The 22,428-nt window shown below is 36.6% G+C and overlaps 1 protein-coding gene across 2 annotated transcripts; it reads right to left on the reverse strand.

The window, feature by feature from the left end:
• Positions 1–609: 609 nt before the first annotated feature.
• LOC134846436 (exocyst complex component 7-like) lies at positions 610–22,404 on the reverse strand. Of its 2 annotated transcripts, XM_063863794.1 has the most exons (18): positions 22,316–22,404; positions 22,144–22,243; positions 21,980–22,064; positions 15,734–15,836; positions 13,723–13,888; positions 13,426–13,635; positions 12,348–12,446; positions 10,872–11,099; positions 9,776–9,870; positions 9,577–9,681; positions 9,115–9,366; positions 8,346–8,399; positions 5,777–5,975; positions 5,516–5,630; positions 4,664–4,753; positions 2,371–2,476; positions 1,833–2,008; positions 610–839 (listed from the first exon to the last, which is right to left on the reverse strand). In XM_063863794.1, the coding sequence occupies exons 1-18, from the start codon at positions 22,394–22,396 to the stop codon at positions 737–739; spliced, it is 2,367 nt and encodes a 788-aa protein (XP_063719864.1). In that variant the 5' UTR covers positions 22,397–22,404; the 3' UTR covers positions 610–736. The 2 variants fall into 2 exon arrangements, with proteins under 2 accessions (XP_063719864.1, XP_063719872.1); XM_063863802.1 differs by lacking the exon at positions 10,872–11,099.
• Between the last annotated feature and the right edge of the window lie 24 nt (positions 22,405–22,428).

Genomic DNA, 22,428 nt, shown 5'->3' on the forward strand with positions numbered 1-22,428 from the left:
CATGCAAGACAACTGAGAAAATAAAAATTTTAAATGTAGGGGTGGTGAAGTGGATAGAGCCCAGCTTTGGAGTCTACTGCCTCAGCAGTTCAGCTATAAGAGCACGCTGTCATCCAAATACCAGTTATTAATAGATTGGCTGGTATTTATCAAATGTTCATACATACACTAACTTTGGAATGTTTGAGAAAGTGGCGCTAATTTATGCGAGTTGGGTTAGAAAAAATTAGATCCGTAGTATAACAATCGTTTGCTTGAGTAGATAGCGACTTTGGTTGAAAAATTGCGAAGTGGCCATATAAAACTTCACTCTGTGTAATTAAGCTGCTAGTATCTTGTTCCTTGAGTTTTCCTAAGCGCACACCTGCAACCACAGGACGTCTCAACTGTTTTATATTTTGGCTGGCAAATATTTTTTTTTGAACATTCTGAGATACGGCAACCGTCTATCTTTGATATTTTTTAACCCTTGGTACAAAAATGAAGTTACGTTTCAACAATGCTTGCGCATCAACAACGATAGTTCCACTTTGAGAGCAACTATGCATGCTAATAATTGCAAGAACTGCCTGTCGTCATCCAATCGCTCAACCTAGCGCATAATATTAATATCAGAGAAACATTTATTATTAATTAATATAAAAATAAAACTTTGATAGATGGCCTTTAAATAATGTCCGATGAACAGCTCAAGCTTTCCCATGCTTGGCTCAATGTTAGCAGTTTAAATTGTCTTCTATATTCTATATCCGTAGCACTCGTCAATTGCTCGCACCAGACTATCTGGAGTAAATTTCACGTACTTCTCCCTGAACTTCGTGAATGGCAGCTGATGGTACCTGAAACATGCATGGATGGAAGATTTGTTTGCAGAGAGTCGTTTCAAAACGATTAAGATGATTTATACGCAGAGGCGAAACTACACTTTACTAACACACAAAAAAATCAAACTTGAGCTCTAAAAAACAGCAAAAAGAAAAATGCAAGAAAAAATCAAATATGCCTTGAAATCAATTCGAAAAAACAAAAACTTCAAAAACTACTCGATTCGAAATCGAACCTTTATCCCAAGACTCGCATCCCTTAACCATTTAGCTATGGCATCTTTCGCATACTTCCTAAACTCTATTCTCAGATATCAGACAGCAAAGAATGCGCTTTAAAAATCGGATATAGTTCATTTAGTTAATTGAAATCAAATCCCTTTCGACTAATTCCATTTTGAACACTTTTGAAATGCCCATTCCGTCGTCAAAATTTCAGAGCGATCATGATTAAGAATCGGTTATACAGCTGAACTAATTTAGGCAAGCGCCTGTTCAGCAGAAACAAAATAAGTTAACTCATACAAAATTACGAGAACCCGAAGTTTAAAGCATGTAGAATAGCCCACATCCACTTACATCGATATCCAATTCCGCAATTGCAAGTAGTTGAAGACGAGAGATGGTGCCGGTTAATTAACGTTAATAGAGACTACAAAATGTCGAAAAGGTGTCAGTGAGCTCCAGCCGACAAAAAAAAATGACTTTTGAAAAATGTAACTATTGAGTATCAAAAAATTAATTTTCAAGTTTCTTGATTTCAAGAATTTTATATGATGAAAAAATGTCTGATAACTTTTCACTCAATTCGAGGTAGCTGAATCAATATGTACTTTTGCTGGGATTTACGTCCAAAAGTAAAAGTCAATGCTTTGTTTCAGCCATTAGCACTCGAGTTATGGAAGAGCTTAACTTGCCGTTTTGAATTGACCTTGAAAAAAAAGGACCGATCAAATAACACTGCTACCGCAAGGTGGATTGCGTGCAACAGGTGGAAGTGATACTAACTCGTTGTAGAACTTGGCATATGGCTGTACAATGATAGTCTCAATTTCTGCCCTGATGTCTTCGTAGGCCGCCTGACTGGGAATGGAAAGTGTCTTGTGTAAGTTAGTGACCACTTCGAAGTCAGTGTTGAAGGTACTGAACAGGTTCTTCAGACTCTCGCGCTCCACGTCTGTCATCTTAAACACATCCAAAAACAATAAATTAAATAACAAAGCTTGCAGTATTCAGCTAAATAAAGAGCAGCAAAATATACTGATGTATCATTCACACTTAGACAGTTCTGCAGGCATTGAAAAGATAAGGACAAAATTTAAAATCAATTATTAATTTTGAAAACATTTTGAAATTATCAACTTTTTGTGACACGAAGCTAATTCTTCAAACGAACTATCACCTTTCATTTTGAGCGTAATACTTAGATTCTAGTCATATCCTAGATTCTAGACATATGGCGAGCACACTGTGATTGTGACTAGCTTAAACTCAGTTGTCATCCAATGCTCTATCGTTCAACAGCCCGATCAGTCGTATCACTGACCTTGATTTGATCAAGTCGTCCAGTATTAATCTTGTCTTTGTACACTTTCAGTTCACTTGGTGCAATATTCGGTTTTCTGTTTAGGTTATTATTCAGTTTTCTCCAGCTAAAACACGATTAATCGATCAGATCGTACACTTGAAAGTGCTCTGAATTGATGCATGTGCATTTCCAATAAACATTGCCAACTGACAGTTGGAAAAGAGTAATTAACGGAAGGAAACTGAAAAAAAACTTACTTGTTTTTCTAAAAAATCTTCAACTTTTGAGTTTCGAAGAAAAAAATAGATGGCGTTAAAGCTCTTTGAATATATATAACAATTTAATATGGGCACTTTGTTCTTAAAATTAACTCAATTTGAGAAAACTGGATCCTAATTTGAGAAAACTGGGAATTCTGATAATTAACTTCCATTTTGGAAATTAGAAATGGATCACGTTTATGGTGACCTTTACAATTTTGCTGTTCGATACTGGAGCTTGCCTTCCTTTTAACAATGGTAATGCACTGAACTTGAAAAGAAATCACGAATCAAACCGCCAAATTTTTCCTGTAAAAAAATCACCAAGACCTATTAAGAGTACTCACTACTTTCATTACTCTTAAAATTAGAAACATAGCCAACAGACAGTTATGAATTGCTTTTTGAAAAAATCTCACTTTCGAAGAAAAAAGATGATCTAAAAGCTCTTTGAATTTCTAGAAAATTCATAATTCACACTTTTTTGATAAAATTTACCCCATTTGATAAACTAGACGAATAGAATATTTTTTTATTCCGCTGGGAAAACTGCAAATTAAAATCCAATTTCAAAATTAGAAGTCGATTAGTTTTGTTTTTCGTGACATTTACACTTTTGCTGTTCGATAGTGGAGTTTGCCTTCCTTTCAACAAATGAAATGAACTCAACTTATAAAGAACTCAAGTTAAAAAGAAATCTAAAGTCCACCCGCGAAAAATCAAACTTGAGCGTAAACGAATTTTATAAGACATTCCTGAAAAAAAAAACATACAAAATCATTAGCACCTGTATAAGAATACTCAATTGATGACAAGGAGACGAGTCTGATCCAGACAGTGAACTTATTAGGCAATTGTAAGGGACAGTAAAGCAAAAAAAAACAAGCAAGGCACTCAATTAGAAGAAATTGATAAGCCGAATGATGAGTCACTATTTATTACAGCAATCATATTTTCGTTCGATTTGATGGCAGGCAAATTGTGAAAACGTTAATCGTTTCCCGACAAAATGTCTTCAATTTGTCTGTTTAGCTCGTTAAAAAATTCACTGTCTAGATCAGATCCTTCTCCTGATCATTCACCGAATACTGACTACGTTCATGACTGTGAAAAACGAAAGAGAAAACTGGATCACAAGGTGTAATTTTTATATAGCTTGGAAACCCGATAATTAAATAGCATTTTACAAATAAGAAGTCAACCACATTTTTTGTGACTTTTGCACACGTGGAGTATTCACTCCTTTTAACAAAGGAAATGAAGTGAACTTGAAATTACAGAGGCGAAGTCGCACTTCGCACGCACAAATAAAAATATGACCGATAACTCTACTGGGAAAAACTGAACTGAGTATAACTTTGAGTCTACAAAATTTCTTATGTGACGCACGCCAATTGTGAGTCTACATAATCGCTAAGTGACGCAAGCCAATTATGGCGCTTTAGCAGTACCAGTCAATTAAAAAAAAAATTACCAACTAACATACCTCAATTTATAGAGCGGACGCTTTTAGCTAGTATACGAAAAAGTTCATTGCAAACATCCGACCCTGCCCAGGTTCCAACCCTCTTATGTTGTTGCGGGTCTCTTTCCCTACCTCTACCCTACAAATCCATGATACCTTGAAACTAAAGTGCTATTTGTAATATAATAGTCGGTTTATATCCTTAGCATTGGCTGTACTTAATAGCTGGTTATTGATCAAAATGAACACTTTCAAAATGAACACATTTTGTCGCTACAATATTTGCGTCGCAACAATATTTGCGACTTAGGTTGGAAAAAAGAGATTTCATACTATCACACAAGCTTTGCTTGTGTAATTATAAGACAAACCGCGAAAAAAAATTGAGCCTTAACAATAAGACTTTTCCTTAAAAAAAACATAAAACATCATCGCGACCTATATATGAATCTGATCAACTTTCATCGGCTCTTAAAAAGCAGACTTCGCTCATTTACAATAAAACACTAAATTTCATTTAGTGCTTAGAAGCATAAAATAAATATCGTAATATTCAGGGGTGGAAAAGACTTTTGTTATCACTTACCAGGACATGAAGTCCATTCGGATGACCTGCACATTTCTAGCAATGGCTTCCTGCACAGGTTCACAACAAGAGATCTCTGCCACGTCAAATCTATAAAAGGACACCGGACGTTTTGAATCAATTACAACCCACGCGTATGTCAAATGCGTCTTTTGAATTGTGAAAACAAATCACATTCCAGATATCAGTCACGAAAAAATTGATTTTGACTATGTGCAATTGAGCCGATCCAAGAAGAACATTCGAGCATGTAAAACCTAAACAAATACCAAAAAATTTATGGCGGACACTTTTTTGATGAAAATAACCCAATTGGAGAAAACTGGATCAATAGGTATAATTTTATTTTTGCTGGGAAATCTGATAATATAATTCAATTTTCGAAATTAGAAGTCGATGATCTTTTTCAAGACCTTTATATTTTCGCTGTTCGATACTGGAGTTTACCTTCCTTTTACACATATGTGGATCTCCGCTTCGCAAACACTAGCCAGCATAAGATAAAAAAAAAGTAGCTCTAGAGTTCTAAAAAGTGCAATAAGTAAAAATAAGCCTCGAATTAGTAAAACTTCGGCATCTCGGATTCCAACCTACGACCTTCTGCGACCTAAAAGCTAAGAGTCTCACACACTAACCACTCAGCCACGCACGTATGAAGTTTGCCTTCCTTTTAACAAACGAAAATAACTGAACTTAAAATCAAAATTCAAACCGCGAAAAACCAAATTTGAGCCGGAATAAATTTTAAGACTTTTTCTGAAAGAAAAACAAAAAGTCACCACAGCCTATACAAGAGTCTTCACTACGTTCTCATAGACTCTTAATAACATAATCTCAAGGGTAGGAAGCTACCTTTTGATTGAGTCGAGAACGAAATTGAGGTTGTTGAAAATGAACAATTTGTCTCTGTTGTCATCCATGGGAGTGCTCTTCGACAGCGCTGGACTCAGCTTACTACACAGACAGCCTTAAAAACCAGTCAATTAATAACCAAACAATTATGCTTTTGATGACTCTTACCGAGCAAGGAAAAACAAAGGCCCGGAAAACTTCGAGCGTACTATAGCTGAATGATGAAATTTCTTTAGATTATTCATTGATTATATAACATACTGAACAGTGATGATATGATTTCGCGTTCTCTCGTAGCATCCATCTGGTAAAACTCTCTTGGTAAAAACTGTGGTTTCCCAGAATTATCTCCAGTCAATACCGCAGAAGCCACCCGAGCCAGTTCCGAGTTGGAGCTGAAGTTCACAATTACGGCATACAGGCTTCTGTAGAAGAGGATGAGATCCAAATATGTCATTGACTGAAACACAAGGCAAAATTGGTGAATAATAGGCAGCGCCTAGCTACTGGAAACAGGAAACACGTTGCCTGTTTACAAATATTGCACATTTCCAGTTGCCCTGACACATTTAGTCAGTCATGTCGAGAAAACAAAACAGAACAGAGAAGGTAAAATGAAATCAATTTTCAATAGCCTAGCTACAGGAAACAGGGAACACGTTGCCTGTTTAAAAACATTTCACATTTCTAGTTACCCGGACACATTTAATCAGTCATGTCAAGAAAACAAAACAGAACAGAGAAGGTAAAATGAAATCAATTTTCAATAGCCTAGCTACTGGAAACAGGTAACACGGTGCCTGTTTACAAATATTGCACATTTCCAGTTGCCCTGACACATTTAATCAGTCATGTCGAGAAAACAAAACTGAACAGAGAAGGTAAAATGAAATCCATTTTTAATAGCCTAGCTACAGGAAACAGGAAACACGTTGCCTGTTTACAATTATTGCACATTTCCAGTTGCCCTGACACATTTAATTAGCCATGTCGAGAAAACAGGACAGAACAGAGAAGGTAAAATGAAATAAATTTTCAATAGCCTAGCTAGTGGAAACAGGGAACACGTTGCCTATTTACAAATAATGCACATTTCCAGTTGCCCTGACACATTTAATCAGTCATGTCGAGAAAACAAAACAGAACAGAGAAGGTAAAATTAAATACATTATCAACAGCCTAGCTATAGGAAACAGGGAACACGTTGCCTGTTTACAAATATTGCACATTTCCAGTTACCCGGACACATTTAATCAGTCATGTCGAGAAAACAAAATAGAACAGAGAAGGTAAAATGAAATCAATTTTCAATAGCTTAGCTACTGGAAACAGGGAACACGTTGCCTATTTACAAATATTGCACATTTCCAGTTGCCCTGACACATTTAATCAGTCATGTCGAGAAAACAAAATAGAACAAAGAAGGTAAAATGAAATCAATTTTCAATAGCCTAGCTAGTGGAAACAGGGAACACGTTGCCTGTTTACAAATATTGCACATTTCCAGTTGCCCTGACACATTTAATCAGTCATGTCGAGAAAACAAAACAGAACAGAGAAGGTAAAATTAAATCCATTATCAATAGCCTAGCTACAGGAAACAGGGAACACGTTGCCTGTTTACAAATATTGCACATTTCCAGTTGCCCTGACACATTTAATCAGTCATGTCGAGAAAACAAAATAGAACAGACAAGGCAAAATGAAATCAATTTTCAATAGCCTAGCTACAGGAAACAGGGAACACGTTGCCTGTTTAAAAATATATCACAATTCTAGTTGCCCTGACACATTTAATCAGCCATGTCGAGAAAACAAACAGAACAGAAGGTAAAATGAAAACAATTTTCAATAGCCTAGCTACAAGAAACAGGGAACACGTTGCCTGTTTACAAATTTTGCACATTTCCAGTTGCCCTGACACATTTAATCAGTCATGTCGAGAAAACAAAACAGAACAGAGAAGGTAAAATGAAATCCATTTTCAATAGCCTAGCTAGAGGAAACAGGGGACACGTTGCCTGTTTACAAATATTGCACATTTTCAGTTGCCCGGACACATTTAATCAGTCATGTCGAGAAAACAAAAAAAAACAGAACAGAGAAGGTAACATGAAATCCAAGTTCAATAGCAAAAACAACAGCCAATCGAAGAGTGGAAAAGAGTAATGAACGCAAGTGTACATAAAAAAAATACTGACTTTGTTGAAAAATCTCCAACTTTAAATTTCGAAGAAAAAATAGATGCCCTTTAAGCGCTTCGAAATTCTAGAACGAACTATGATTGGCGCTTTTTTGATAACATTAACCCAACTTGAGAAAACTGGATCAACAGGTAAAGTTTTTATTCCGCTGAAAATCTAAAAATTAAATTCCACTTTCGAAACTACAAATCGTTCACGTTTTTTGCGCCATTTCCACGTTTGTATTTGGAGAGTGCTATTTACGTCACTTTCAGCAGATACATTTCAATTGAACTCAAAAAGTGCATATATACCCAAGTGCATTCATACATTTGTAGTTATTAGAGCATTCTAAGACTTTTCCTAAGAAAAAACAAAAAAAAATTAGCAAGACCTTTATAAGAGTCATCGCTACGTTCATTACTCTTAAAAGCTTGAAAACAGAACACTCAAACGAGACGCTCAAAACTCTATTTTTCTCTCAGCTCAACCAAATTCTTCAACTTAAGGTAATTTGTTTTCTTGACTGGGTTAAGACATCAAATTTCCCATTATGTTACAGTATTTTTCTACACTGCGTTTTGTCATCTACACTGATTATAATTTCTAACTGGCTGCATATTCATCCGTATCTTACATTTCCATACCTTGACTGTGAGCTCGTCTACTGTCGCATCAACAGGGACGACTCGGTTCTCACTCTGAAACAAAAACAATCAACTAGCCTAAATTCGTAAGATTTTTTTTCCGCCATAAGCTCATAGCGACAGTTAGAAAAGTGCCAATGAACTCAAGGAGACAAAAAATGATTGATTCTTGTTTTAATGTTGATCTTTCTTTAAAAAATTGCATCCGCTTAAAGCTATTAGAAATTTTATGATAGAAATTTTTTATTGATAACCTAGATAACCCAATTTGAGAAAACTGGATCCATAGCAATCTGCAATGTCATGGGCATTAACAGCATGAACGTTGACTTGTTTGTAAAGCACTCGGGATAGTTTGAAGGAAAAAACCGCGCGATCTTTGGAAGTGTCTTGGCTTAATTGACATTTAAGGGGTTCTATAAAATAAGATTTTTTCCTCTGATAAACGACGGCGTGTTAATCCTTTCTTAAAAACGCTCATTTTTAAAAGGCTTAAATAATGATAAATCAGCGAGCTTAAGAAAAAGAATCAGTAGGTTTCTGTGATCAAAAATTTTCACGTGAAAAAAGTCTAATACACGTTTCAACACACTTGCTCTCCCAAATACAATGATATAAGGCAATGAACGCGCGAAAACAATTGCGCATGCTATTACCGAAGATATTCGGTCCTTCAAATTGTTTCATAATGACCGAACTCTCATTCTAGTACCTTGGTTCTGCAGCACGTTGTGGGTTCACGCATGCACCAGTAGATAAAAATACTCACCTTTATGTTCTCGTAGAAGACGTCTAAACAGAACTTGAGCGCATCCGTCACTTTTCTATACAAAAACAGAAGCTCTTTTTGCATAGTTGGCGATATACGAGTCTGATTTGAGTTAAGGTCTGATTCCGAGGTGGCCAGACCGGAGACGAAGAACTTCAGTCTGATAAACTCTGCTAGGGGGAAGAGACATTGAATGGGCCTCAAATCAGTCTTCGCATTCTTCATCCGGGCAGTACACACGCCAATGAGCTTCTGAAATAATAAAGCAAATAAAACTTTAGAATAAATCACAATTTTAAATTTCCCATAAAACTAACATGAAAATGGCAAGTAGTGTCAAGCTACAAGAGGCTTGATCCAATTTTGACAGCGATCGCAAGTTTTTCCAACTCCCAGGAGACAATCACTTACAGATTTCATGCCAACGTAGCGTGGAGAAATCTAGAGGTACCACGAACTCACCTCAATATCAAAACGCAATTTCTTAGCTGTTTCTTTGCACAGCGCTTCATAAGCTTGAGACACTTTGTTTCGTGGAACAATTTCACCAACTAGTTGAAACTCATTCTAAACAACAATCATCAGAGCTTCAACTAATAACTCTCTCTAATCTGCATTATTTGTCATGCTATTTCATATTTTTTAGCTTTAGTTTACTCACAACTGCGAGTACATGAAACGCGGAGATTATCTGCACGTAAACCATCACATCCACGTCACTCAGAGAAGGATCGGGTAAGAACGAATTTTTCTGCTCTGAAACAAGAAAAGAATATTATCAGGTATCTATGGATCAAACAAACGAACTCATACTGATGTTTGACTACTTTGCAACTGGTTGCAAAACTCGTTCAAGCTACATAACAATGGCAGGCGGAGCAATAAGCAGAATGGTCCAAGTGCAGAATGGGTCCAAGAGCAGAAAAACAGAAAAATATTGACTTATTTTGGTTTATTCGGGCTAATTGATAAAACAATTATTAGAATCGTCAAAAATTACCAAGAAAACGAATAAATTATGCATGAATTGACTAATTTCATTAAGTGTTTTATTACATTTTTTTTAAAAGTTCTTGATTAAATTACTCAAATTATGCATAAAATGTTCATTGCTTAGGTATTACTGACATTTCTGATAATTAATTTACAGATTAGCTAATAAAAGCTTTCTGTTTTTCTGCTCTTGGACCCATTCTGCTCTTAGACCATTCTGCTTACTGACTGGCTACCATAACAATGTCATCAACACAATGATAATAGACTCCACTCCAAAGGATGACTCCCGACTCAAGCAGCTTACATGAACCTTCTCTTATATTATAAAAGACAACGTGAAATACATTCACTTAAAGAAGATCATGTGAAAATGAGCAATTGTCGAACTACAAGAATGCTCATAATGAAAGTCAAACTGAACAGTTGGCAATGACAATTAGATCATGTCACAAAATCAGCAAGATTTCTTCTTTTTATGTATGTCCCGTACCACCTGAGATAACTTCATAAATTTCCTCTATTATTATAACTTTGAAACAAACACAGGTCACGCGACTATTAAAAAAAACGGCACATTCTGACAAAAGAACGCCAATTTCACATGGACCAGCTTACTTTTACATGCTTGAAATACTTTCATTTCGCTGCTAGAAAAACGATGCACTAAGCCATTGTGATTACCATGACATGATTATCATGTCTATGATTATCATTTGTGTGAATGATGATGTTTTTTGTTAGCTGAGCATATATCAGAGCACCAGAATGAGACAGCGGCATGGCTCCACTGACAAGTGGCATAGCGCTGAGTGTGGTGGTCACTACCCCTGCTGTCTCTGAGGCCATTTTGTGGACGACATCTCCCGTGCCCACTACTACATCAGTGGTGAGCACTCCTACCTTCTTAACCCCGCCCACCCCAGTGTCAATTACATTCGAAATACCATCGGCCGCTTTGCCCAGCAGCGAGCCCATTATCGTGTCATTTCCTAATGCCATAAAACTATTTAAATAAATGCCCTGCGTCACGCGGCTTAGTCCCATACAATTTTCAAATGTAAGGCCCATACAATTTCCGAAAGACAAGGCCATACAGCCAAGCCATACTACTTTCGAAACATGAGAACATAGAAGTTTTTGAAACACAAGGCCAACAAATTTACGAAACTTAAGGCCATACAATTTTCAAGCAAAACAAAAAACAATTATTTTATTATTTTTAGCTAAAAATGAAGGATGTTTCACCTTATAGCTCTGCTATTGTCCAGAATCTTTTTTGATTAGAACTTTTTTCAAACAGAGGGAAAAAGAAACAACAACGCTTAAAACTTTCGTCTATTTCATAAACAAAGCTCATTTAAAATTCGTTGGATTTTTCAATCACTCCAATTACCATTTGCTTAATTTCGATTCACCTGGAGACTGTAAATTTCTATATTACAACAGAAAAACTGTTCCGTGATACAGACAACAAAAAAATCTGGTTATGGTTGATAGGGAGACGTAATTCGCTTTAAACCAAACATGTGCTGATAGCTTACTAAGAAAAAGGATGCGGAATGCAAGTTGAACGTAACTCGTTGGAATCCAAAATTTATAAGAATGTTGACAAGAAAAATTCTTGAGCGCCTCTGTACAACTATTACATAGAGGCGCAGCTTCGCTTCGCACACACAAGCGAGAACACAGCAAAAAAGCAGCTCTAGAAAGTGCAATAAGAAAAATAGAAATAAGTCTCGAATTAGCAAAAACTCGGCTAGGTCCAGGATTCGATCTGCGACCTACTGCAATCAAGCGATTTTGAATCTCATCCACTAACCACTCAGTCACGCACGCTTAACCACCGACAAACACTAGTCACGAATAAAGCAGCTATATATGCTAATAAATTGCCAATGTAATTCAGCAAAAGCGGCACAAAATTTAAATAGAGATACGAGATACATTGAGTTGAAAAATTTCTGAAATCGAGTTTTCATTATTGTTATGTTGTTTGAAACAAATCACTTTTTTCGGTTCATTTGATGAATTAAAAATGCATCAACTGTGTTTACTTATCATAATTCGAATATCAAAGCACATGCTATCAGAAAGCTGACATGCTATCAATAGTGGCACCAATATTTGCTTTTTAGGATAGAAAAAATAAAGAAATTCTTAATAATACACTGAGCTGACGCTAATGTAAAGAGATAACATCTACTGGAGTAATTTCCAAGAAAGTTCAAGGGACTGACCTAATCCTACGGACTCCATGTGCACAGAGGGATTGACTCCGACTGTTCGTACCAATCTGCTTCTATATCGCTGATGATACCTTGGAACACGCGGCAGCTCTAAACAATTCACCTCTGATAACTATCAAAAACTAAAAGAATGACAGAAGGATATAAAAACTGAAGAGCATAACAAATGATGAAGAACTTCAAATATAAAATATCACAATCTATTCAAATTAGAACTCTAATTCAAATATTCCCCGCTATTTTCATAGCATTTTCGGGGGTTCATTTAAATCACTTTTAAATGAAGTGCTTAACTGGATCTGAACTCAAAAATTGATTTCGAATGACAAAATCTTTAGAACGATTTTTCGACGTTTCACTGACAAATAACTCAAGACCTAGAAAATAGATTAATCACTTGTTTTGTTTTTAGAAAAAACCCTTCAAGACTTCGGTATCAATTCGAAATGTCTGTGCAATTACTGCTTGATCTATTATAATAATCATAATAATGATAATCATAATAATAATAATAATAAATATAATAATAATAATAATCATAATAATTGTTTCCCAACGATATCTAGTTACAGAGTGATTTTAAAAAATTTAGGAATACAAATTGAATCGTATGGGCGAACACCATTACACGACCCTTTTTCAGGTGTCTCATTAAGCGGAGAACAAAAAAATAATTAACTTCTTCGGTCTAATGGATCGTTCTACTGGTACGCACTTATTAAACGTTTAAGCGTAAGCATCTCTATTCCACTCTTTCAACCCTTTTCTTAAAAAAAAAAATTTTTCGTTTTCTCGGGCAATCTTTTCCACCCATGACCTAGAAACCAAAAAAACAAATTCTGCATATTCAGCAAAAAGTCTCAAAGCATGCCTTACGAATTATTTCCTAGAATCTTATTATGCAAAATTTTATGATGAAAACTATTCAATTGATTCAGAAAAGCCACTTTCAAAAAACTGACCCAGGCGGGAAAAAATTAAAACAATATTAAACATTTTTCGAACTTAAGGTCTAATCGACACTCTGTTGAGTTTATTTCCGAACGTGAGCTATTTATCTTGAACTAACCTGACTTCTGTGAAGTTATGAGGAAGTTGAAATCAGTGGTCTTATGCTTTTCGGTAGCGCTATGATTTCGACATCTATCTGCATATGCTTTCAACATCTGGGCAAAAAAATCGCTTCTGGCTGAGGAATAACTAGACACGATGTCGAAACCCTCGCTGAATCCGCGACAGAGCCAGAAAACCACATCCTTAAGGTCTCCTATATTCCTATCTGGAAACAACAAGATTGTTATACTGACCTGAAACTGACCTGTGTTAATCATTTTCTACAATTTCAAGCTAGTTCTAGTTCTCCTACCTCCAGCAAGGAACCTCTGATTGAGTTCAGACTCAGAGCGTTGAATGAACTCGTCGGTGTATCTATGTAACTGCAATATTAGAGCTTCATCTAATTCTCCGAGTGCATGCAACTCGCTTCTGAAGTGTGCGAACAGATTTTCGTTTCCTTTGGCGAAGTCGTTTTTCTGGAATAAATATACCATTAAATTTAGCTATTGCACCAATCTATTATGCAGAAATCTACTGAAGGTTTTTTACCGGCGTAACAAAAGAATGAACAGATTTCCGAACGGGATATACCCCAGAAAACGTCGCTCTAAGAAAAACCCCTTTCTGCTTCAAACCAAATTATCAATTAAGTCGTTCCTTGCAATCGAAACAACAACGCAGATATGAACTATTAGACCAGTTTGGGTAAAATTTCACACAGAGGCGAAGCAGAGCTTCGCACCGCTTGCGATACAAAACTGAATGAGTATTAATACTTTCAAATAAACTGACAAAAAAAATTAAAATTTTAAAAACTCCCAAAAAAAACGAAATCATGGAACTGGTTTACCTTACCTGCACCTTTAAAGTTTTACAAACAGAGGCAAACCGAAGCTTCGCCCTAACTTCAATATAACACATACATAGCATGACCAACTAATCGATTGAAGAAGAGATGAAAAGTGCAGAAACAAATTTCAACACAGATGCGAAGCTGAGCTTCGCATTTCTTGCTATGGAAAAAATGCATGTCTAGAAAAAAGTTTTAAAAAAATAGATTGGAAATAAGTTGGAAAACATTTTCGAAAAGTAAACAAGCACCAAATTCAGTTCGAACCCAACTGACGTTTTGAACTGGCCAGCTATGCAAAATACACGCGATGAAAATATTTGTAAACAGCGCACTGATAAAAAACGAATTCTGATTTTTTTTTCAGATAAGACTATACAATTACCGAACAATTTTGTATCAATTTGCATCAATCAAACCAAGTAAGATGAGGCAAATAACACACCTCAACTGAAACAACTTGAAACGTTTCTAATAAAAACAAACTATTGAAAATGATTAACTTCAATAAGTTACAAAACAATTCAAAATCTAAGAAAAACTTGAACCAAACGAAAACGTACGCAAGAAAGAGACGCTGCTAAGAACAAACAAATGATTTTAAAGAGTTGAAGGCAAAACCAAACGCAGATTTTAATTCCTACAAAAGTTAACTCAGGTCAGACTAAAACAAGTTTAAAGAAAGAAAAAACCTCAAACCAAAAAAAAACGCAATTAATCTGATGTTGCTAAAAAAGACAAAAAAAGAAGCATCATAGAAGCAGTGGAAAATATGATTGAGTCAAGAAACGTATCAATATTATCTGAAAGTGAAATGAATTAATTAGAAGGATTTTTGTCAAATTGACAGCAAAAAAAAACAAGACTTTTTTTCGTAACAATTTCAACACATTGAAACTACTTTCAACTAAAGGCTAACAAAAATTTAATCAAGAACAGTAGCAAACAGCAACTCAAGTTAACGGAGTAAAACAACAAATGCGTCTAGCAATTTTGAACAATATACCAAAAACTATGAGTTGATTTAATTGATTTGATGGGACTTCTGACTTGCTTGGTCTGTATTTTTGAAATGAAATGACTCTTTGAAAAAAAAAAATTAAGAACGCTAAGATTAAAACAAAAATTAAAATTAAATGCCGCAAAACACAAAAGTAAACAAAAACTAATGCTTTTTTATGTGCATCAAAAAGAATGAGACAAATACAACCGATCGAACAACCAAAGCAAAATAAATTCTAAAATTCAAATATTTTTTTTTGTTCAAGGAGAGCTTAAAAATTGTTTCTTTTTGTATGAAGCAAAAACAATAGAAAATGTACAAAACTAGTTGTAAATTTACATATTACTGAAATAAATCAAAAACACTTGCCGGAAAAACGTCTATATTCAGCTGTGATAATGCTTGCTAATAACAAGTAATTATTTGTTTCCAATTGCCAGTAAGTAAGCATTGATTAAAATCACGCACCAGTTCCTTCGCTTCAGTTCCAAAAGCACCGCTGTTGAAAAATTCTTCTGCTTCCTTAATTTCTTTAAGGGCACTTAAATGCTTCGGCACATCAAGGATAGGTCTAAAACAACGGCTAATGTCATCACAAAAAGCGAAATACATCACTTCAAATCCCACAGTCTCGATTTCAAGTGTCAATGATTTCAACGAGACCAAAACTGACAGACTTTCTATGTATTTATTCTAACTTTCGATTATCTGAGAAAAAAATATATCACAATGATGAAACTTACATTTAAAGGATCTTTTATGATTAACACTTTTTTACATAAAACTATCCAATCAGAGAAAACTGTCAAAAAGTATTTTTTAAAAATCCGCTGGGAATTCTACACATTCAAACCCAATTTCGAAACTTCAGATCATTCGCGTTTCTTTTTCGCCATTTGCACCCTCGCTGTTGGAGAGCAAACTCATTTTCAGCAGCTACGTTTGAATTGAATTTATTAAAAGCTGATTTGTATAAACCGGATAAAATGAACAAATAAGAAACTTAGAATGCGTTTTTTCTCCATTTGTTTTTTATCATGTGCAAAATTCGTGCCCATTTTTTCCCAAAACGGGCCATTTTAAGTTAATCAAAGATTGAGCTAACAATCCGTTGTTAATAAATCGCTGCGCACATTATATCAAAATGAGCCTCTTCCGTAGTCCAACAAAGTTGGTTGAAACCAAAATGTTGTGCAAAACGTTTTTAAAAAGATTTCAAATAAAAATGGTATTCTACAAGGTTAAAATGAGTTTTTAGGAATCAAACAAAATGTGCTTTTGTGCAAAATTTGGAAAACAATCTTTCGTTTAATTTTGTTGAACTACATTTGATATAACTTGCTCAGCGATTGACGTCGATTCAAATTCAGCAATCGAATCATATTTTATCAGCTAAAACTCGAGCAATCCCCCCTCCGTAATGCGTAATTACAAATTGAGATATCTTCCCACCCCCAAGCAAACACGGTAATATGCTATAACAAAACGTTATTGAACGCAAGCAGATGGTTGATGTGTTCATAGTACGCAAAGCATTGACCGACTGTAGTTGAATGTATATCAGTGTCGAGAAAAATTCTTTAAAAAGAGTCGAAAACTTTTTTCGAATTTTGCGTGCGCAATCATTGCCTCGAAGAAAGCAAGTTACCATGTTGGGTGCTATAACTTTGCATGTGAATACCGGAGAAAACTGTTTTCCGCATCACGTTTATTGTATGAAACCGCATTTTTTAGTTTTAACACAAAAACCCGACTTTGAATGCATCAGTGTTATTGTTGTGATAACCTTATTAAATAGTTTCATGTGATATGACGATAATGGTAAGCTTGAAATAAGGCCTAAGACGGATTTTAGAGACAAGCTCGTCGAGCCGCAATACTCCAATTCTACCCGGACAACCCCGCCGGAACCTCCACCCGTAAGAAACCAGATTCTAATCGCTTTCTTTTTTGAAATTTGTTTTTAAGTTCCGTTTTTCTACAATCCAATTTAATTCTTTGTTTCGCCTTATAGATACATTTGTACCACTCAAGAATCCGAATTGTTTCTCCCAATCTAAAAGTTAATTTTGGGGCTAATATGTTTTGAAAAGATGGTTATCACTTTTCTTTCTAAGGTAATAAAATTTTCAGTTTATTGCTCGCTCAGCTAACTTGTATATATTCACCATAAATTTACCCTGCTCGCTACCAAATTATGGCCGATCAAACGCACAAACTTATTTGCAAACGCCACCTCCGAAAAGGAGGCATATGATGTGTCAATTGCAAAGCATACATCCATGTCTCATGTAGCAGGCTACAGAGCAGCAAATTTTATTACGATGGGTTCTCCTGCATACAATGAACCCCGAAAACTTTTCAAAAGGGTCCAACTCCACCAACAAGCACAGCTGCCATCACAGCTCAAGAAACATCACCGGCAGCACCCGAAACAAACGTACTGCCCAACGCAACACAATCTAATCCATCGCCCCCAGCAATCACTACAGTCCCCTCAGACCCCTGGAAACTTATCGACCAAGAACTTGAATTTAAAATAAACGACATATATAAAAATGTCGTTTACTTGAAACCGCGCTTCATAGCTATAAGCAAGAACAAGCCCGGTTTGCAATTCATAGAATCACTGAACCAGCGGTTAATGTCATTAGTAGAAGAAGCATCAATTTCTAACGTCGCAATGAAAGCAGCAATGATTCTCCACCATCTGGTGCTCCCCAAAACTAAATCAGAAACAAACGGATCCAATTCCAAAACTCTGAGCCGCCCAGTAGACGAACTCTGAGCTGCCTATGGAAGCAAGGCCTACTAGACGAACTTTTCACTGAAGCGATAGCTCTCCAAATTAGACATCCAAAACAGAAGTGCGAATTAAACAAGGAAGTTAAACAATTCGATAAACTAATGAGTACAGGCAAAATATCTGCCGCCATTGTCTGCCTTTCAGACAAGAAAAGAGAAGGATTATTTCCCATAAACGAAGTCATTGAAGAAAAACTGTCCTTAGTATCCTGAAAGAAAAGCACCCCAAGCCAAAACAGCAAACACTAACTATCTAACTGAAGTGAAGACACAATGCCATACCACCACTCTATATTCGAACAAATAAACGCCAAGACAGTTCGAAAGTTAGCCCTGAAAACGCACAGAAGCCACAATCCCTCAGGTCTAGATGCGTGCGAATGGAGAAGGATATTAGCTCACTTCAACCAGACATCCATTGAGCTTTGCAAAAAAATTGCAAAGCTATCCTATACAATAGCAAGTAAAGTTCTCCCCCATGAAAACCTAACGGCGTACAACTCCTGTCGTCTGATATCAGTGGACAAAAATACAGGGGTAAGGCCCATTGTTAAAGGCGAGGTTCTGAGACTAATAAATGGCAAAACAATCACCCAATGTATAAAATAAGACCTCAAAAATCTCGGAAAAAATTTCCAAATCTGCTTAGGCCAGAAGTGTGGAATCAAATATGCTATCTAAAGCTTGAGGAACGAGTTTGATGAACCGGAAACGGACACCATACTACTTATTGATGCAGAAAATGCCTTGAGCTCGCTCAATAAAGAATGTAGAAATCCTTTGTCCGGCAAAACAAAATGCGCTGGCCAACTCATATAAACATCCCTTAAATTTATATGTCAATAGCACGGTTTTGACATCTACCGAAGGCACAACGCAAGGTGATCCCCTCGCAATAGTTATGAACGGAATTGGAATAATCCCACCGATCTAGCTCCTGCAAAAACCAAATGTCACCCCAAAAATGGTACGCAGATGACGGAAGCGCTCCAGGTGATCTTAAGAGTCTCCGTTCAATACTGGACATTCTGGATATGCACCGAAGGCTTTCGGCTACAATGTGAAGCCTTCCAAGTGTCAACTAATAGTAAAGAAAAAACGTCGGGAAAACGCCATAAAGGTATACGAAGGCTTAAATATTACAATGAGAGACGGTTTTAGAGTCCTTGGATCGGTTATAGGAAGACCATCAGCATGCGATAAATACAAGGCAAGCCAAATTGAAAAGACAACTACCCTAACTAAGAAGTTTTCCAAAACAGCTAAAACGTCACCACGAAATACACACTCTTGCTACACGAAGGCAGTTCAAAATAAATTAAGCTTTCTAACCAGAAGAACTCCCGTAGCATTTAAGAACATGGATGAAATTGAGAAAAACGTTGAACAGCAGCTATTTCCTAGTATTACTGGTAAAAACCATATAAATGATAAAGATCGCAGCCTTTTTGCACTACAACTAAGAATGGGAGAATTAGACCTCCTCGGTAACACGGACTTTTCCAAAAATTATGAGGTCACGAGCCATTTGTGATCCGTTAGAAAACAGTGATCCAGAAATAGCTGAAACGGAACAAACTCTGATAAATAGAAACATCAAAACTGAGAGACAGAACATCACACTCTCAAAAAAAGCTAGAACTATGGAAAACTGCTCATCAGAAAAAAAGCTGACAATAAATCTAGCATCACAGAAAGGAGCATCGAATTGGCTAATCGTGCTACCCATAAAAAAAGTACAATTTTTCCCTCAACAAATCAGAGTTTAAAGATAGTTTACCTCTGAGATATGGATGGAAACCACCAAACACTCCACATACTTGCCCATGTAGACAACCTTTCACACTGACCCACTCTCTACACTGCCCCAAAAATGCATGCACTCACCTACTACAAGATGAAACTCGTGATACCTTTGCGCCACTCCTGGACAAAAGTATGCCATGATGTTGAAATTTCAATCGTTGGAAGACGAAACGTTTTTATAACAAAACAGAGCCTGGTGCTGCTCCTCCACGGATCGAATCATACTCCGACACAATAATTTTAATGAGTACCAAAATAAGTTTTGCACTTGTGAGGAGTGCAATCCTATGCCTCATGTGGTGCAAAAAACTTTTAAATACAGACAATTCCATCAGTGCTATAATCGAGGAGGGTAGATTCTAAATGACAATTCTCTGGATGCTTTAAAATTGACTTGATTTATTCATAAAATCTTGCCGATGTATTTATATAGCGTTGATATGGCCCTATCCAACCTTTGCACGGACCGTTGCATTAATTTGGACCCCTTTTATATTTTTAAGTGCAAGTATTTTGAGAGTTTTGATATCTCGTGAACTTTGGTGTTCCACATTCGTTGGAGAATCTGTCTCATGTTTCATATATTTAAGTTATGGTCATAAACCTGCCTCAAATACCTACTCAGGAACGTTATTTCTCTTTTAGTCGACAGAACTCTCAGTGATCTAGAGCGGGACATCATAGCATTGCCAAGCTCAGCTGCTTGTTTAGGTCTGATAAATCCAACAGAATGTGCGTCTCGAAAACTCTGTCAAGCTGACAAACAAACTGAAAAACGCAATTATTGCTAAACAAGATCTTATTGACTACATGAATAGAACTGGACTAGCAGAAATTTCAGGATCGAACCGTAAACATGCAAAAGAAGCCCTCGAAATTGTGTATTCCCGAAGTGAGAATGAAATGAAGCGCACGCTAGACCTGCTACAGCCAAAAGGAACATCCGCATGGCTGACTTGTCTGCCATCTAGGGAGCAGAATTTTTACATGAACAGAGACGAGTTCCGGGATGCGCTATGTCTCCGATATGGATGGCACCTGAAAAGAATGGCTCAAACTTGTGAGTGTGGCGCGGCAAATGATATCGACTATGCCTTGATTTGTAAGTTGGGTGGTTTCGTCATAATGCGTCACAACGCTGTCCGCGACGTCGAAGCCGACTTTTTACGTAACGTGTGCAAGGATGTGAGCGTTGAGCCCGGTCTGATCCAATTGACGGGAAATGAAGAACTTGCAAGTGGAAGCAATCTGGAAGACAATGCAAGACTGGATATTTCTTTTCGAGGTTTTTGGGCGCCGCTGCAGAAAATGTTTCTTGACGTCCGTTTCACACACCCGAACGCTCCAAGTAATAGGAACCGAAAACTGAAGCCACTCCTAAAGACTCATGAGAATCGGAAAAAAGTCGAATACAACGACCGCGTTCTGCAGGTAGAGCATGCCTCTTTTACCCCCTTGATTTTTGCGACCAACGGCGCCATGGGTGAGGAGGCAGAGCGATATCATGCTATACTGGAGGAAAAAATGAGTGAGAAGCTGAACTGTACGTATGCGGACACTATGAACTATATCCGGAAGAAGCTCTCCTTCACCATCCTGGAAACTGCCTTGATAGCCTTGAGGGGACACCGGAAGAAACAGCAATACACGTCCTGTAGTACCCGAGCCACCGACAGAAACATTTTGTGCCACAATCAATAAACATACCTCATCGAATACCATTCCAGCATAAATTGTACACTTTCAGTATTTCTCTATACTTTATACCGATGGATAAATTGATTGCAGCCTCAAATACCTACTGAGATATCCCCCCTCCTCACTCGAGAATAGGGGATGGAAGATTGCCACTTTTGTTCTCATCTCGTCTCAGCCGATATTGAGAATCACGCTTTTAAAATTTCTAGATGTGGACGTTTTGTTCGGTTAATTGAAATCAGCACTGCAGTTAATTGCAAAGTATTTCAGAATCACTTTTGCAAACAACCACGCGACATAAATCTGTAAAAAACCACATCGTTCATAAACATTTCGTCTTTTATAGCTTGTAGCCCTGACAATCCGTTGAGATCAATGAAAAATTCCAACAAAACATCTACTTACTGTTTGAATAAAATTCCAGCATACTTCCCATGCACTTGATAATAACCCATGATTAGTGATACATTTTTCAAAGCTTCGTCGATATCTAAAAAAAGAAATTGTGAACCTCGTCGAATGAAACTTGCGATATGTTTACCGTATTGCATATTTCAGATCGAGCTAACTTTTAAGGTGATTCTGTAGGCCAGATGTCTCTTGATGAAGCGGTAATGTATTTCGCTCAAGCGATTTGAGCAACTTGAACAACGAATACAGTTGTTTATGCTGAAGCAAAAGATATAAATTAAATTTGAAATGTTTCACGACGGATGATCGCTTGAGAACAAGAAAAGTTACCATATTTTCGGATACTTCTCCATTTTTCAATTTTATTTCTTCAAATACTGACAGAGGAGACACATTGCTTTCTGTGTCCATTTTACCTGAAACTAGAATTTTGATTATACGCA

Source organism: Symsagittifera roscoffensis, chromosome 1 (assembly GCF_963678635.1).
Source record: "Symsagittifera roscoffensis chromosome 1, txSymRosc1.1, whole genome shotgun sequence".
Lineage (NCBI taxonomy): Eukaryota > Metazoa > Xenacoelomorpha > Acoela > Convolutidae > Symsagittifera > Symsagittifera roscoffensis.

Bases quoted from the DNA above. Each gene is read 5' to 3' on its own strand.
- LOC134846436 (XM_063863794.1), bottom strand. From the start codon at position 22,396: ATGGACACAGAAAGCAATGTGTCTCCTCTGTCAGTATTTGAAGAAATA. The intron at 11,100-12,347 runs GTCAGTCCCTTG...TTATGGCATTAG, and splicing joins CATGGAGTCCGTAGGATTAG to GAAATGACACGATAATGGGC. The intron at 9,871-10,871 runs GTGCTCTGATAT...TTCTTGTTTCAG, and splicing joins CATGCCGCTGTCTCATTCTG to AGCAGAAAAATTCGTTCTTA.